The sequence below is a fragment of the Mesocricetus auratus genome, unplaced genomic scaffold, assembly GCF_017639785.1.
Source record: "Mesocricetus auratus isolate SY011 unplaced genomic scaffold, BCM_Maur_2.0 Super-Scaffold_100013, whole genome shotgun sequence".
In the NCBI taxonomy this organism is placed as follows: domain Eukaryota; kingdom Metazoa; phylum Chordata; class Mammalia; order Rodentia; family Cricetidae; genus Mesocricetus; species Mesocricetus auratus.
The window spans coordinates 45,582,003-45,600,091 of NW_024429196.1; the positions used below are offsets into that span (position 1 = coordinate 45,582,003).

The following is an 18,089-nucleotide window of genomic DNA, read 5'->3' on the forward strand; positions in this document are numbered from 1 at the left end:
ACTCAAAAAAATCAGTAGCCCTATTATATACAGGCAATAAATAGACTGAGAAAGAAATCAGAGTAACATCATCCTTTACAATAGCCCCGAACAACATTAAATATCTGGGGATAACGCTAACCAAACACATGAAAGACCTGTATAGAAAGAACTTTGAGTCTCTAAAGAAAGAAATTTAAAAAGATACCAGAAAATGGAAAGATATCCCATGCTCTTGGATAGGTAGGATCAACATAGAAAAAATGGCAATCTTACCAAAAGCAATCTACAGACTCAATGCAATCCCTATCAAAATACCAGCACAATTTTTCACAGACCTCAAAAGGACAATCCTCAACTTTATATGGAAAAACAAAAGACCCAGGGTAGCCAAAGCAACCATGTACAATATAGAAATTTCAGGGGGCATCACCATCCCTGACTTCAGGCTGTACTATAGAGCTATAGTCCTGAAAACAGCTTGGTATTGGCACAAAAACAGACAGGCAGACCAATGGAATCAAATCAAAGACCCTGATATCAACCCACACAAAGAAGCTAAAACTATGCAATGGAAAAAAGAAAGCATCTTCAACAAATGGTGCTGGAGTAACTGGATGCTGGCATGTAAAAGACAACAGATAGATCCATATTTATCACCACGTACAAAACTCAAGTTAAGATCAAGGACCTCAACATCAAGCCAGCCACACTGAACCTCTTGGAAGAGAAGGTGGGAAGTACCCTTGAAAGACTTGGTACAGGACACCGCTTCCTGAAACACCAGTAGCACAGGCACTGAGATCGACAATTAATAAATGGGACCTCCTGAAACTGAGAAGCTTCTGCAAGGCAAAGGACACAGTCAACAAGACAAAATGACAGCCCACAGAATGGGAAAACATATTCGCTAACCCCACATCTGACAGAGGGCTGATCTCCAAAATTTACAAAGAACTCAAGAAGCAAGTCTCCTCAACACCAAAGAATCCAATTAAAATTGGGGTACAGAAATAAATAGAGAATTCTCAATAGGGGAGTCTAAAATGGCTGAGAGACACTTGAGAAAGTGCTCAACATCTTTAGCCATCAGGGAAATGCAAATCAAAACAACTCTAAGATACCATCTCACTCCTGTCAGAATGGCTAAAATCAAAACCACTAGTAACAATTAATGCTAGAGAGGATGTGGAGAAAGGAGAACACTCCTACACTGCTGGTGGAAATGCCAACTTGTGCAGCAACTGTGGAGATCAGTATGAGATTCCTCAGGAAAATGGAAATCAGCCTACCACAAGATCCAGCAATTCCACTCTTAGGCATATAACCAAAAGATATACCCTTATTCAATAATGACATCTGCTCAACTATGTTCATAGAAGCATTATTTGTAGTAGTCAGAACCTGGAAGCAACCTAGATGCCCCTCAACTGAAGAGTGGATAGACAAAATGTGGTACATCTACACGGTGGAGTACTACTCAGCAGAAAAAAATGGAATCTTAAAATTTGCAGGCAAATGGATGGCATTAGAAGAAACCATCCTGAGTGAGGAACTCAGTCACAAAAAGACAAACATATATGGATTTTAGACATGGAGCAGGGGACTGCCAGCCTACAATCCCACCACCAGAGAGTCTGGGAAGCAGGGAGAACCCTAAGAGAGAAATGCATGGTAACCCGGAGAAGAGTTATGGGAGAATATCTCCTAATTGGATTGGAAGTGGGAGAGAGGGAGATGAGTGGGGGAGAAGAGGAGGGGAGAGGAAGACACAGGAGAGCAGGAAGGTTGAACCAGGGCAAGAATAGAGGAGAAAAGGATGGGAGATACCATAATAGAGGGAGTCGTTATAAATTGAAGGAAAGATCTGGCACTAGTGAGATCTTCACAGATCTACAAAAAAGACACAACTGGCATTAAGGCTACCTTAAATGCCCTCCCCTGATAATGAGATTGACGACTACCTTATATGCCATCCTAGAACCCTCATTCAGTGACTGACAGAAGCAGAGGCAGACACCCACAGCTAAAAAGTGAACTGAACTCCTGGAACCCAGTTGCAAAGAGGAGTGATGAGCAAAGGAATCAAGACCAGGCTGGCGAAACCCACAGAGGCAGCTGACCTAAACAAGGAGGACTGCATGGACCCCAGACTGATGACTGAGAGACCAGCATGGGACTGATCCAGACACCACCCCCCACCTGGGTGTCAGAGAAGAGGCCTCAGCAATTTATGGGACCTTGGAGAGTAGATCAGTATTTATTCCTGGCATACAAATGGACTCTGGGAGCCCATTCCACATGGAGGGATGCTCTCTCAGCCTGGACACATGGGAGAGGACTTGGCCCTGCCGGGGATTATATGACAGACTCTGAAAATCCCACATGAAAGGCCTTGGGAGTTGGAAGGAATGGGGACCTGGGCGAGGAGGGGAGGGGAAAGGAACTGAGAGTAATATGTAAAAAGTTAAATAAAATAAAAAATAAAAAAAGGATGTGTCTGAGGGAAGGTCTTCCAGCCTTTTACCTGCTTGGCCTTCCCTCTGATTCTGAGTTGATTTGCTGTGTTGCTCTTACTGGGGTTGATTCCTTTGCTGAGAGCAGAACCACTGGCACTCTAGGAAACTTCAAGGCTTCTGGAGCCAGAGCGGAACTACTGAGGTGCTGTCAACTAACTGCCAGTTATGACCACAGTGAGAGTCAGCTCTGGTGACAGACAGCTCTGGAGAGAGACAGCTACGCTGAGAGACAGCACTGGGGAAAGACAGCTCTGCTGAGACTAATCTGGCTGGTGAGGCACCCAGCCTCACCTAGTGAAATACCGAGTTCTCAGCTGCTCTGGTGGGATTTTGATTTACTGTAATAAATATCAGATCATTATGTTAATCAGGGTTTTAAAAATAGGTTTGTATTATTTTATATAAAATCTGTACTAGGCAATCTAAGACCTGCTCAGGAGTCTAGAAAGATGGACAGGTTGTTTTCTTTTTCACGTGCCTTTGCATTCATTTGTGCAATGGCTTCATTTTATTTTGCAAATAACTAAATAGACATATTAGAGGAAAGGATGCCCAACCTGTCATCTTTTGAAGAAATAGAAAGCTTTAATCTCTAAGGGAAATATTTTAGAGCTCTCGTTTATTTTTATTTTTAAAATTTAACTAATTTTTATTTTGTTTTACTGTTTTTTTAAAACAAGGTCATACTATATACTCACTGTGTAGACCAGGGTGGGATAAAACTCACAGAGATATGCCTGTCTCTACCTCTCCCCTGTTCTGGAATTAAAGGCATGCAACACTATACCCTGCATATATCTAAGATTATCTTACTACATAATATTTCCAACACCATGTGGTCATCTGGAAATCATATACAAGCAAGTAACATATAATCTGAATACTTGTATCTATGTAATACGGAACACACATACACACATGCGTACACAAACACACATGTATACACACACGCACAAGGATCAAAGAAAAAAGGCTCAGAAGCCGTGAATTTGCGAGAAGGCAAGAGTCTGGGTACATGGAAGAGGTTGGAGAGAGAAAAGGGAAGGAGGAAATTATGGGATTATATTTTGATTTAAAAATAAAAACAATTTAACAATAAAATAAAATATGAATATGTAGTTTTGATTTTTACTCTAACTTGTCATTTATTTGGGATACATTCAAGGGCTCTTTGATTGAAAATGTCCTTTTATATTCAGACACTTGAAACATTTGATTCTTTTCAAGCGGGGTCTATGGAAAATAATTCTTGCTTTACATAGAATTGTGACCAAGGATGATAACAAAAGCAAAAACTAAGCAGAAGTGTAATACTTTTTCTGAGGACATTGGTGGAAGAACATTCTTCACTTCTCACAGAAGGAAGGCATGCAAATGATGAGATGTGGGTAAGGTCTATGCTACAGAAATTCCACTAACAAACACTATGTGTAGGTTTGGTTATGAAGATAATAGGAGGCCACTGAAGAACTTTCAGTAAAAGAATGGAAGATTATGGCACATTTTAAAAGCCGCCTCTTGGTGCTGCAGCTGCCACGATGGGTAGGAGGAAGGTATAACGGTGGAAAGTGTGAGAGAAATGTGCTAATGCAAAATAATACTAACTCTGCAAGATCCAGCTTGACTGTGAGCAGAGTCAGACGAGGAAAATCTTCAAAGAGTGGTACAACTGTCATGGGAAATGAGAACCAAGAAAAGACTACATAGATGAGCAAGGCCAATGGGAGGCCCTGAGTAGAAGGTGCCTTTTAGGGCAACCTTACATCAGGGAGGAGAAATTCTATTTCAGCACTCCCTATGCCTAGTCATCTGGGAGGAGCCTGGGGAAAGGGTGGCTTCGTACACAGAAAATGTGCCAGCTCAACCTCAAGTTGAGTGGAGGTTCTCTTGAACAGAAAGATGCAAGAGTACCAGGTCTTCATGTAGGATGTGATAAAGCAATCTCTGTGAATATAAAAGTGTGGGAACTTTTATTTTGGGGTAGTAGTCATAGAAGTAATATGGCTCAGCTAGATTTCTAATAACTTAATATAGAACCAATAATGTTTACTGGAAACTAGGATGTGAAGTGTGAGAGATTTTTTACTTGAAAGTCTGGGTAAATGTCTATGATAATGCATTAATTGCAAATGATTTAGAGGACTGAAATGCATGTTCAGATTAAGTAGGCATATTTTAGATATGTTAAATTTTATTTTCATATTAAGCAGCTTCTGTTGTTTCAGTATGGCTTAAGGGTCTCTCAGAGATCTATAGGTTGGGCATGTGATGCCCATTGGCAATACTGAGGAGGTAAAACCTTATTTGGAATGGAATCAGCTCATCGGTGACTCTTAATAAGCACTTAGTAGAGATGTATAGGATTAAGTCATTCTTATGAGAGTGTATTATATGGCAACACCACATCACACACTTGGCCCCTTCTGTGTAGTCATTTCTTGTTCTGTTTCTTAACTACATTGTGAAGCATCCAGGAGGCCCTCACCATGATAGTGCTATGTTATGTGGACCTTCATATATAAGACTTGTGATCCAAGCACACCTTTTCACGAAGTACTTAATCTCAAATTTTTATAGCAACACAAAATAGATTACTAAATCATCCAAATAGATATTCCGGTTAACAGAAATGTTTCCCTGGATGGATATTGGACAGATTCTTATGTGCCACACACTCCATTGTGCCCACCATGTCACTTTGAATCTCTTTCTTACTTGAAAAAGAAACTGAAGAAGATTACACTGCCAGGAATCTAGAACTACAAATCAAAAAGGAAGAACCAATGCTTATCCCCTCAATGCTTCCATTGTTATCATATCAGGGAAATACCCCAACATTACCTGTTTCTCATAGGCTCTTCCAGGAGCAAAGAACATGAGGATAACAGGGAAAGAGGGGTCAGGATGTAACTGCCCCGGCAGGAAAGCAGATACTCTAAAAAGAGAAATGTGTCCCCTCCTTTACACATCAGAATGTTGATATTATAAACCCAAGGAATTACCATTTGCCCTCCCTTTGGGAAGGGAAAGGCTGAAGCTCTGATACTGTCCGAGGAGGAATGTGCCTGCCAAAGAGGCTTCAAACAGTTCTGATGACACAGATTTTCTTTCTTTGTTATAAAATTGTACCTTTGTTAAAGAGGAGGAGAGAATGGGAGAGTCTCTCCCCTGTTTAACCAAACCATAGATCAAGCCATTTGCTTTGTCAGTTTGTTTCCTAATTTCCTTAAAGAAGCAGTGGTCTTCTGAGATGCTTTTGCAGGTTCAGTATTTCATGTGTGTATACATCCTTTTGAGTGGATGAACACATGTGTGTGTGAAGGGGTCACATGCACATTTGTACTCACCTGCATGCATGGGACTGAGGTTGGTGTTAGGAATCATCCTCCATCATCCACTTGACTGTTTCAGGACCTTTCAATCAAACACAGAGCACAGCAAAAGGCTAACCTCACTACCCATATCCTCTTGGGATAGCCTGTCCCTGGCTTCTGAGGCTGGAATTACAGGCAAGCTGCCACCCCACCAGGCAGTTAAGGGTGGTGGCACTCACACTTGGAAGCAAAGCACTTTACCCACTGAGTCATCTCTCCAGCCAGGGTTTCTTAGTCCTAAACACCACCCTGTGACAAGACAATATCCTCAATATGAGGTCAGTTTGTGGGACAAAATGGAGGTCACCAGTGACCCCCCCATCAATTTTTCTCTACAGATCTCCTCTCAGATGGAAGTTTCATGAAAGGTTCTCTTTCTGATATCTTCTCTTCTTTTATAGAATAACCTAGTCAGAGTGCTACAACCTTTCAACTGTTATATTTTTCCCTTATATTTCAAAGACAAAGATGTTCAGATTAAAAAAAAAAAACATACAGACCACTGAAGGAAGTGCATGTTGCTCAGGGAAACAGAACCCCAGTGCTGAAAACTCATTTATTCTACTCCAGTCTAACAAGAGATTTAAGAAAAGAGAAGTGAGATTCAAGCAATATGTGTCCACTAACCCAGCCCTACAGAAATTTTTGGAAGGAAAACTCCAACCCAAGGAAGCTAACTACAACCAGAAAAACAAGCATTAGAGAATCCCTCTCTACCAACAGCCAAAAGAACAAAAGGGTGAAATTCCACACATAATTCCAACAACAACAACCATCGCAAATCGAAGAAGGATGAGCAATCAATGGTCATTAATATCCCTCAATATTAATGGCCTTAACTCACCCATAAAAAGACACAGACTAGCAGAATGGATTCGAAGACAGAACCCTTCCTTCTGCTGCATACAAGAAACACACCTCTCCCTCAAAGACAGACATTACCTGAGAGTTAAAGGTTGGGAAAAAATTTTTCAATCAAATGGACCCAAGAAACAAGCAGGGGTAGCAATCCTAATATCTAACAAACTAGACTTTAAAATAAAATCAATCAAAAGAGATGAAGGAGGTCATTACGTACTCATCACAGGTGAAACCCACCAAGATAAAGTGTCTATCCTGAACATCTATGCCCCAAATACAAAGGCATCCACATTCGTTAAAGAAACATTATTAGAACTTAAATCTCATCTAAAGCCCCACACAGTTATAGTGGGAGATTTCAACACACCACTCTCACCACTAGACAGGAATACCAGACAGAAACTCAACAAAGAAGCAAAGGATCTAATAGAAGTAATGACCCAACTGGGATTAACAGGTATCTATAGAACATTTCATCCACATAAAAAAGAATATACCTTCTTCTCACCACCACATGGAACCTTCTCAAAAATCGACCACATACTTGGCAACATATCAAATCTCAGCAGCTACAAAAAAATTGGAATAACTCCATGCATCTTATCAGACCACCATGCTTTAAAATTAGAATTCAACAACAACACAAATTGCAGAAAACCTACAAACTCATGGAAATTGAATAATGCTCAACTGCACCATCCCTGGGTCAAAGAGGAAATAAAAAAAGAAATTAAAGACTTCCTCGAATTCAATGAGAATGAAGACACAACATACCCAAACCTATGGGACACTTTGAAAGCAGTGCTACAGGGGACGTTCATAGCGCTAAGTGCTCACATGAAGAAACAGGAGAACAGTTATACCAGAGAATTAACATCACAGCTGAAAACTCTAGAACACAAAGAAGCAAACTCCCCCAGGAGGAGTAGACGCCAGGAAATAATCAAATTGAGGGCTGAAATTAATAAAGTAGAAACCAGGAAAACAATACAAAGAATCAATGCAACGAAGAGTTGGTTCTTTGAGAAAATCAACAAGATAGACAAACCTTTGTCCAAACTTACCAAACAGCAGAGAGTGAACACGCAAATTAACAAAATCAGAAATGAAAAGGGGGACATAACAACAGACTCTGAGGAAATCCAGAGAATCATTAGGTCATACTTTGAAAACCTGTACTCCACAAAATTCGAAAATTTAAAGGAAATGGATGACTTCCTGGACAGCTATCATTTGCCAAAACTAAATCAAGAACAGATAAGCAATTTAAATAGACCTATAACCCCTATGGAAATAGAAGCTGTCATCAAAAGTCTCCCAACCAAAAAAAGTCCAGGTCCAGATGGCCTCAGTGCAGAATTCTACCAGAAATTCAAAGAACAGCTTATACCAATTCTTCTCAAAGTGTTCCACACAATAGAAGCAGAAGGGTCTTTGCCAAACTCTTTCTATGATGCTTCAATAACCTTGATCCCCAGGCCACACAAAGATACAACTAAGAAAGAGAACTTCAGACCAATCTCCCTCATGAACATTGATGCAAAAATACTCAATAAAATACTGGCAAATCGGATCCAAGAACACATCAAAACAATCATTCACCACGATCAAGTAGGTTTCATCCCAGGGATGCAGGGATGGTTCAACATACGAAAATCCATCAACGTAATCCACCATATAAACAAGCTGAAAAACAAAAATCACATGGTCATCTCACTAGATGCTGAAAAAGCCTTTGACAAAATCCAACACCCCTTCATGATAAAGGTCTTGGAGAGATCTGGGACAACAGGGACATACTTAAACATAATAAAAGCTATATACAGTAAACCAACAGCCAACATCAAACTAAATGGACAGAAACTCAATGCAATTCCTCTAAAATCAGGAACAAAACAAGGCTGTCCACTCTCTCCATACCTTTTCAACATGGTACTTGAAGTTCTAGCTATTGCCATATGACAACAAAGGGGGATCAAGGGGATACAAATTGGGAAGGAAGAGGTCAAACTTTCACTGTTTGCAGACGATATGATAGTTTACATCAATGACCCAAAGAACTCTACCAGGGAACTCTTACAGCTGATTAACACCTTCAGCAAAGTGGCAGGCTACAAGATCAACTCAAGAAAATCAGTAGCCCTACTATATACAGATGATAAAAGGGCTGAAAGAGAAATCAGAGAAACATCACCCTTTACAATTGCCACAAACAACATAAAATACCTTGGGGTAATGCTAACCAAACAAGTGAAAGACCTGTATCGTAAGAACTTTGAATCTTTAAAGAAAGAAATTAAAGAAGCCCTCAGAAAATGGAAAGATCTCCCATGCTCTTGGATAGGTAGGATCAATGTAGTAAAAATGGCAATCCTGCCAAAAGCAATCTACAGATTCAATGCAATCCCCATTAAAATCCCAGCACAATTCTTCACAGACCTTGAAAGAACAATAATCAATTTTGTATGGAAAAACAAAAGATCCAGGATAGCCAAAACAACCCTGTTCAACAAGGCAACGTCCGGAGACATCACCATCCCTGACCTCAAGCTCTATTACAGAGCTATAGTCCTGAAAACAGCTTGGTATTGGCACAAAAATAGACAGGTAGACCAATGGAATCGAATTGAAAACCCGGGTATTAACCCACACACGTACGAACATCTGATCTTTGACAAAGAAGCTAAAAATATACAATGGAATAAAGAAAGCATCTTCAACAAATGGTGCTGGCATAATTGGAGACTGGCATGTAGAAGAATGCGGATCGATCCATGTTTATCGCCATGCACAAAACTTAAGTCCAAATGGATCAAAGACCTCAACATAAATCCAGCCACACTGACCCTCTTAGAAGAGAAAGTGGGTGGTACCCTTGAACGAATTGGTACAGGAGACAGCTTCCTGAACATAACACCAGTAGCACAGACAGTGAGATCAACAATTAATAAATGGGACCTACTGAAACTGAGAAACTTCTGTAAGGCAAAGGACACAGTCAGCAAGACAAAACGGCAGCCCACAGAATGGGAAAAAATATTCACTAATCCCACATCTGACAGAGGGTTGATCTCCAAAATTTACAAAGAACTCAAGAAGCAAGTCTCCAAAACACCAAAGGACCCTATTAAAAAGTGGGCTGCAGAACTAAATAGAGAGTTTTCAATAGAGGAGTCTAAAATGGCTGAGAGGCACTTGAGAAAGTGCTCAACATCCTTAGCCATCCGGGAAATGCAAATCAAAACAACTCTGAGATACCATCTCACTCCTGTCAGAATGGCTAAAATCAAAAACACCAATGACAATTTATGCTGGAGAGGATGTGGTGAAAGGGGGACACTCCTCCATCGCTGGTGGGAGTGCCAACTGGTTCAGCCACTTTGGAAATCAGTATGGAGATTCCTCAGAAAAATGGGAATAAACCTACCACAAGACCCAGCAACTCCACTCTTAGGCATATATCCAAAAGATGCCCATTCATACAACAAAGATGTCTGTTCCACTATGTTCATAGCAGCTTTATTTGTAATAGCCAGGACTTGGAAGCAACCTAGATGTCTCTCACCCTAAGAGTGGATAGAGAAAATGTGGTACATCTACACAATGGAGTACTATTCAGCAGAAAAAAATAATGGAATCATGAGATTCGCAGGCAAATGGATGACACTAGAAGAAACCATCCTGAGTGAGGTAACCCAGTCACAAAAAGAGAAACATGGCATGTACTCTCTCATATATGGATTTTAGACATAGATCTGGGGAGTGCCAGCCTACAATCTGGGCCAGAGAGTCTGGGAAACAGAAACTTCATTTAGTGGCTGATCGAAGAAGAGGCAGACTCCCTTGGTTAAGTACTGAGCTGAACTCAAGAAAGCCAGTAACAGAGAGGGAGGACTGATGATCAAAGGGAGTAAGACTGGGCTGGTTTAACCCCCAGAAACAGCTGACCAGGCAAAGGTTAACTCTTGAATCCCAGGCATCAGCCTGGGAATCCAGCATGGGACTGATCAAGACCCCATGAATCTGGGTGTCAGTGAGGAGGCCTAGGGAATCTATTGAACCTTGGGCAGCAGATCAGTACCCATCCCAAGTATACACACGGACTTTGGACTCCCATAGAACAATGTGAGGTGCACTCTCACCCTGAACTCTTGGGGAAGGGTCTAGGCCCTGCTCTATATGAAATGACAGACTATGGACACCCCCATGGAGGGCCTCACCCTCCCTGGGGGAATGAGGGGATAACGGGGGGGGGGGGGGAGTTGCGGGGAGGGCACGGGAGGAGGGGAGGGAATGGGAGAGGTACCTGGAACTGACTTGTGAAGCAACCTCGTTTCTTATCTAAATTTAAACTGGAAAATAAAATATAAAAAAAAAGAAAGAAAAGAAAAGTGACTTGGTCTGTGTATCAGAAGTCTGTCCCTGCCAGGTCACTGTGGTATGGCACTTTGGGAATGGGAAAACCAGTCAGGAGATGCGGGGAGCTCTGTACAAGAAACTTAGTTAGTTGTTCATTTTCTCTCCTCACATCATTCCTCTCAAAGTAATTAAACCCTAATTAACTTGAAATAACTTCTGAGCAAAACAGACATAGTAACTGTGGAGAGAGGGGGAAGCTGCACTTCAGGGACTGGGGCTCTGCAGGGGCCTCCCTTCCCCCTGACACTGTGACAGCATGGAACTTGAAGTCTGCAATACCTGATGGCAGCCACGAGCCCCATAAATCCTGACAGTACAGTTATGACCTGGCGAGTGTCACCTTCCCAGAGCTGCTCCAGAGCCTGTCTGCACCAGAGTCCAGGTGAGTCCATGGAGGTAAGATCTCCCATCCCCTCAGCTGTGTCATGGAGAGGGTCATTACAGCAGAAGTCTCTCTGTCTCTCTCTCTCTCTCTCTCTCTCTCTCTCTCTCTCTCTCTCTCTCTCTCTCTCTCTCTCTCTCTCTCTCTCTCTCTCTCTCTCTCTCTCTCTGCCAGAGAGCAGTTGAGAGGCTCTGTGAACCTCAGGACCTCCACTTTCCTTCTGTCCTGAACAAGGCTGGTCCTGGCTCTAGAAAGATCAAAGGAGACTAGCTCCTGATGATAGAGAAATGGAACAGAAATGCTGAGGCATCGCTATCCATCCTCAGGCTGGAGTATATGACAGAACTTTAGCCAGATCTTTGCCTAAAGTTACCTTTTTACATGAATCAATGAGAAAGATAAAATTTTCAGATGTCTGTTAAACCCTGGAGACAATCATGATACACTCCTGTAAGGTCAGCACTGGAGACTGAGTCAAGGTAATTAATTGTTCAATGCTAGCCTAGTTTACATAGGGAGATTCTGTCTCAAAAATAACCAGATATATGAAAGACAAACAAAAAATCTTTTTTAGGTCTAAGTTTTCCAGCATTGTGACTTCAACAGTGTCACTAGTGTTTGTACCATTTGTACTTTGCACTTTTGATGCATTTTCACTTTTCAAAAATTGGCATTTTTACAACATTTTTACAATCACTTTCCAATTTCCACAATAGCGCTCAATTTTATCACATAATATTCTAATACTTGTCTCAAATTCACTCATTGTATGCCTGGCAGGTGTAGAGAAGTGTAGCACTAAGTGTAACAGTTATCATTACTGCTTGAGAATTGTTACTATATAGGATCCAGGCTATGAACTAGTACATTTGGAAACACCTTGTGTCAAGTCTATCCCAGTGCTAAGCAGCAAAGAGCAACAATCTTTTTAGTTTTGTCTATTTGCCTGCTTGCTTGTTTCTTTTATAGAAAACCAGGATGGGTAGATGAATCCTACCTCAGGCTCTTGGGGGTTAGGCTCACCATGATATTACTCATCAATATACACATAAGTTCATCCTATCTTTTAAATGACTTTCCTTTAGCATTTCCCATACTTTATGAAGGGTGAGTCAACTCCCCTCCTCTGACAGTGACCTCAGCAGAAAGGGATCACCTATTAGAAGATCATAGCCTGGTCTCAAATATGATTTAAGGTGTGGAACGTGAAGAGGGGCCTAGAAAAGTAGGAATGCCCAGGAAAGCAAGAGTTAAACAAACAGAAAAATGCTATTATTTTCCATCAGTACTTGGGCAAACTGATAGCCGGGAGTTTTACAGATTCCCGTCACTGACAAAACACTTGATTTTTACTCGAAATTATCAATGAATGCTGGTGTGCTTTCTGCTACTATCTGGAGCATATTTCATTGGTACAGACATTTAGGATAGTATTGTGATCTCTGGGACTCACTGATACAGGCAATAATTACCTCTAGAGTCATGAGGCCACCTGGACACAAGCCTGGGAACAAGGCTAAGTTGATTTAGGTCACCCATGAGATCACCTGGACATAGATATTTAAAGCAATCCTGTGAGTTTAACAGGAAGAAGGGTAGAGAACAGAGGCATTCCAAGTACTCAGAACACACAAACCGATGCAGCCAGTGTTATATGCAGATTCCTCTTATCTTAGAAAATGTGCCCAAAGCTTACCACAAATGCCTGAGAAATGAAAATGGAGCTCCTGGACATGAAGAATAACATCTTCCCCAAGTCCATATTCTAGAATTAGCTTGGATTGGTGTATAAAAGAGCAGCCTGACAAGTTGGAGGGAAGGCTGGCTGCAAAACCACTGATATAACTACTACTCAAAAGGTCCCACAGAGGCAAAAGCCACCATGAACTGTTAAATAAACTGCACTTGACTTATGACAGTATATAACACTCATTAATCACTCTTAGGTCTACCTCATCATCATCCCCTGGTCCAGAGCTGTTCCGTGTTCCCTTATATGTCCTAAAGTAAGTCTCTGGGGTTATAGATGACCTGAAATCATTCCCTAGGATCACAGCTTTCTGCCACCAGCTCTTCTAGAAGGCAGCACAAGATTCTGCTAGACACCATCCCCAACTGCAACCTGCTAGGTACATGAAAATTTTCGGGTTGTACTTTGAAGATTCAGTTTTTACTGTAGGGTCCTATCTGGAAAGGTTGTGCAATTGAACTTGATATTGAGAACTGCTTTTAAAAAAATAACTAGTAAACATTTCTATGGAGTGAAATCACAGAATGGTCAATGTAAAAACTTGTAAAATATTAGGATTAAAAATAGAAGTTATAAAGCTTTGAAATCCAGTGCAAGTCTGGAAATGGTTACACTAATTAAGATACAGATAAGAAAAGAGCCTTGGTCTTGGGGAATTGGGTGGAAAAATATGATGAAACAGAGGGAAAAATAAGAAATGTGGAGTTCAATGCAGCTATGCTGAGAGTTAACTATGATAATCCATGCATATAGACAGACATGCAAACACACACACACACACACATACACTTGATTACATCAATTTTGCATACATAGAGGTCAAACATATCTGCTTTAAAAATTTGGGTGTTATTCCAACTACTAAATTCATCTGTTGGAACACAAACATAACTCAGAGTCCACAGGGCAAAGATGGTATTCAGAGACCTAATCTGCAACAGTACATGTGTCCATCCCTGACTCTTGTATACTAGAAAATGCTATTATGCAAAATGTTTTTCAGATAAATTTCTAGCATTACTGATGCTTTCTGGAAAAGCTCCTTGTAGCCTGAATATAAGATTTTCTACCCAGAAAGGAGGAAATGATTTTGAAGTTTATTAAGGAAATAATTTTCCTCTTCATGACTATGGTTGGTACTCTGGGGAACATTTCTGTTTCTATGAATTATATGTTCAGTTGGTGGGGAGGCTCTGAGAAGAAACCCATACACCTTATTCTCATCCACTTGGCTTTTACAAACATCATAATCCTTCTTGCAAAAGGATTGCCAAAGACAATGGCAGCTTTGGGATTGAAAAATGTCCTAAATGACATAGTCTGTAAGATCATCATTTACCTGGCAAGGGTAGCCCGTGGCATCTCCATCTGCACCAGCAGTCTCCTCACTGTGGTGCAGGCCATCATCATCAGTCCCAGAGCATCTGGGTGGAGGAGGCTCAGACCAAAGTCTGCATGGCACATCCTTCCATTCTTTCTTTTCTTTTGGGTACTCAATTCTTTAATAAGTATGAACCTAATCCAGTCCATCACAAGTACAACCCTGAATACATCACAGGTTAAGAGTAATGACAACTATTGCTATTTTATGCTAGAAAGCCAGAAAACAAAGTGGATTGTTCTTCCTCTCATGGTCCTGAGAGATGCAGTGTTTCAAGGTGCCATGGGAGGGGCCAGTGGCTACATGGTACTTCTTCTCCACAAGCACCACCAGCATGTCCTCTATCTTCAGAACTCCAAGCTTCTCTACAGAACTCCCCCTGAGCTGAGAGCTGCTCAGAGTGTCCTCCTGCTGATGCTCTGTTTTGTGTTCTTCTATTGGACTGACTGTGCCTTTTCTCTGTTTTTAAGTCTCTCTTTAGTAGACAATTCATTGATGGTAAATATTCAAAAATTTCTGGCTCTTGGTTATGCAACTTTTAGCCCCCTTGTGTTGATTCACAGAGATGTGTGTTGGCATGCTCAGTGAGAGAAGTTGAAAAAATATCTCTCTCATTTGTCTGTTCCATGAGTGTGAAAGAGCTCTCAGTTCTCCAATATTGTGGGTAAGGCAAAAATTTCACAAGCAGTTTAAACATGTGTTTATTCTCAAACATCTTCCTGGTGACCTGCAGCCTTGAACTTAAAGAGAAAGAGGACTTGGTAAATTATACTAATAAATCAAAATTCATTCTCCGTTTTCCCTCTCTTTCAAAGGGAATTTTTAACTTTTCTGTATTTTTGTGTATGGAGAGACTGTATGCATTCTGTCTATGTAGCTCATCTGTGCCTGGTGCCTGTAAAAGGTAGAAAAGGTGATCAAAGCCCTGTGCCTGACTGGAGTTAGAGAGGTTCTGAGCCAAAGTGTGGTTGTTAGGAACTGAGCCTGGGTCCTCTGGTGGAGCAGCTATTGCTCTCAACTACTGAGCCATGACTCCAGCACAGAGAAAATGGTCTTAGTTCTGTTTAGTAAAACTGGTTTTACTATCACCGTGACTGGAAGCCCACAGATGACTATGGTTAATGTTATCAATTTCATAATGATTTAATCATGTTATTTAAAGAAATTCCATATCTTGTAGCTGACACTGTGCTTGCTAAATGTTAGTACCATGATGCTACTTGGGGATTCTTCAAAGTGTCTACATGCTTCTATCTGTAGAAAATGTTTTACAGAATTGTGAAAAATGACATGAACTATACTTACTTCATAGAATCCCAATGCACTAGTCACAGGACTTAAAAACACTGAAACACTTCTTTGGTGTTATATTCATTAAGGTTCTCTTCATGAATAAACATTGTAGATATGCGATAAGCTAGATAACGAATACACTGTAAAGTTTTATTTTATATCCATCTAAGACTTACTTTTATTTATCTGTCTGTGAAAGTGTGTGCCACATGTGTAGGTACCTACACAGACCAGAAGAGGACATTGAGTCCCAGGGAACTAGAGTTATAGTTGTCATGAGTCCTATGAAGTGGGTGTTGGGTCAGGAACCAGGTCTTCTGAAAGTCTCTTAACTATCCCTCCAGCTCCTTTTCACCTTTCTCACGTAAATGTGGCTTGTTTGTAGGTAACATCTATTGCTTCTCTTGGTCTCACAGCTCTTCTGTTACAGCCATTTTCTAGAAACTGTCATAAAGGGCCAGACTAATGAACACTTTCTAAGACAATCTGTGTAATTTGACTCAAAAGGAAGGCATGTAAGAACATAGAGAAGGAGCGAAGAAAGATATGCTTAATCTGAGTGAGTTCCTGTCCTGACTTCCTCTGATGGTGAACAGTGATGTGGAAGTGTAATCCAAATAAACCCTTCCCTCCATGTAACAACATGACCCAGGGATGGAGTAGTTTGAGAACTCTGAGTGCTTGTGGAAACACAGGGCAAATAATAATAATAATAATAATAATAATAATAATAATAATAATAATAATAATAATCTTGCCTCAGTTTCTCTAAATCACAGAAAGTTTTTTGGAATGTGTTTTCATGCTCCCTCCAGGCAGAGCAGAAAGGAGTGGGTTTATTTCAGATTGTTTATTATTGCTTGTTATCAATAATCAATTAAATGTTTAAAAGTCCTTTGCTTCTGTGAAAAACATGTTCAGCTTGTCTTTGTCGTTGTATACAGTTTGAAATCATATGAACTTTCTTACCCTCAGAGTATAAATTGTCTGCTGCTCTGAATAAAGTTGGCTGTTGCATAAGACTTTAGTCCACCTGATTCTCCCAGGTCCAACTGCCTCTGGAGTGGTGGCATGCGGTGCCTGAAAAGGGAGCTGAAGTGACCCCAGAGAGTGGAGATGCTCACAAGAGATGAGTGAGACTAACGGTGCAGAAGCTGGGACAGCTTTGTCTTACGTTGAGTTTGTGCTTCATTTTTTAAAGAAAGGAGGAACACTAGCATCAAAATCCCAACTATTAGGTTTCTTTCAAGTTGTTTTGATTATAATTCCTGACTTCCAGAAGAAGGAAATTTAGATGAGGAAGTATGGGGCAGAGTCCCCCCAAAATACGGAAAAAGCATAGAAACATGTAACCATGACTATAAGCTTGATGGTGAAACCTTAAATTTGGTAAAAAAAAAAAAAAAAAAAAAAGAGGCAAAAAGGAAGATTTTTTTCCTGTTCAAGCAAAATGCAAAGTAAATATGGCACCACTGACAACTGTGCTAGAGATTTCTCCCTCAGCTCCCTTACTGCAGCCACTTTCAAATATGTACTGTCCCTTGCCTGGAGACTACCCTGAAGCACAGGGTGAGGATTTTGATGATCAATCTAATCTTGACTTCTTGACGTTTCTTAGTAAGGACTTAGGAGAGCCTATGAAAAAGCTCAGTGTAGAGCATAGTCACACCAGGGCAAGGCAGGGAAAAGGAATTCATCCATCAATTTCTCCCCAGCCTCATGAGCTGTGCTTGGTATTTCCAGTGCAATTTCAACAAAGTCAAATGTTTGTCAATGATTGGACATGGATACAATGAAAGATTTTTGTAAAGGCTTGTGCTTCCTATGGGACTGCTCCATATTGTTATGAATATCTGGTTACAGGAATACTACAAAATGTTTGCCATATGATTTTCTCAAAATTACAAAAATAGTTTTTAGCCTTTCCCAATTTTTTCAAAGGCAAATGTGGGGGGGGGGGCTTGATATCTAGGACTAAGTGGTGATCCTGGAAATATCACATATAAAATGCTGACAGGCTGGTGGATGGGTAGCAACAAAATACCAGTTGCACAATATAACTCCCATAGTCCTTCCACATGTCAGAGATGTAGCTGTAGATGCCTGGATGAAAAATGATACAGGATATGAC

General features: G+C 40.7%; 1 protein-coding gene across 1 annotated transcript; it reads left to right on the top strand.

The window, feature by feature from the left end:
* The first annotated feature begins 14,353 nt into the window (after positions 1 to 14,353).
* LOC121132746 (vomeronasal type-1 receptor 3-like) lies at positions 14,354 to 15,207 on the top strand. The gene is given in 2 exon segments (XM_040755701.1): positions 14,354 to 15,113; positions 15,116 to 15,207. Coding segments are annotated over 2 exon segments (837 nt in total). The 5' UTR covers positions 14,354 to 14,368.
* The last annotated feature ends 2,882 nt before the right edge of the window (positions 15,208 to 18,089 follow it).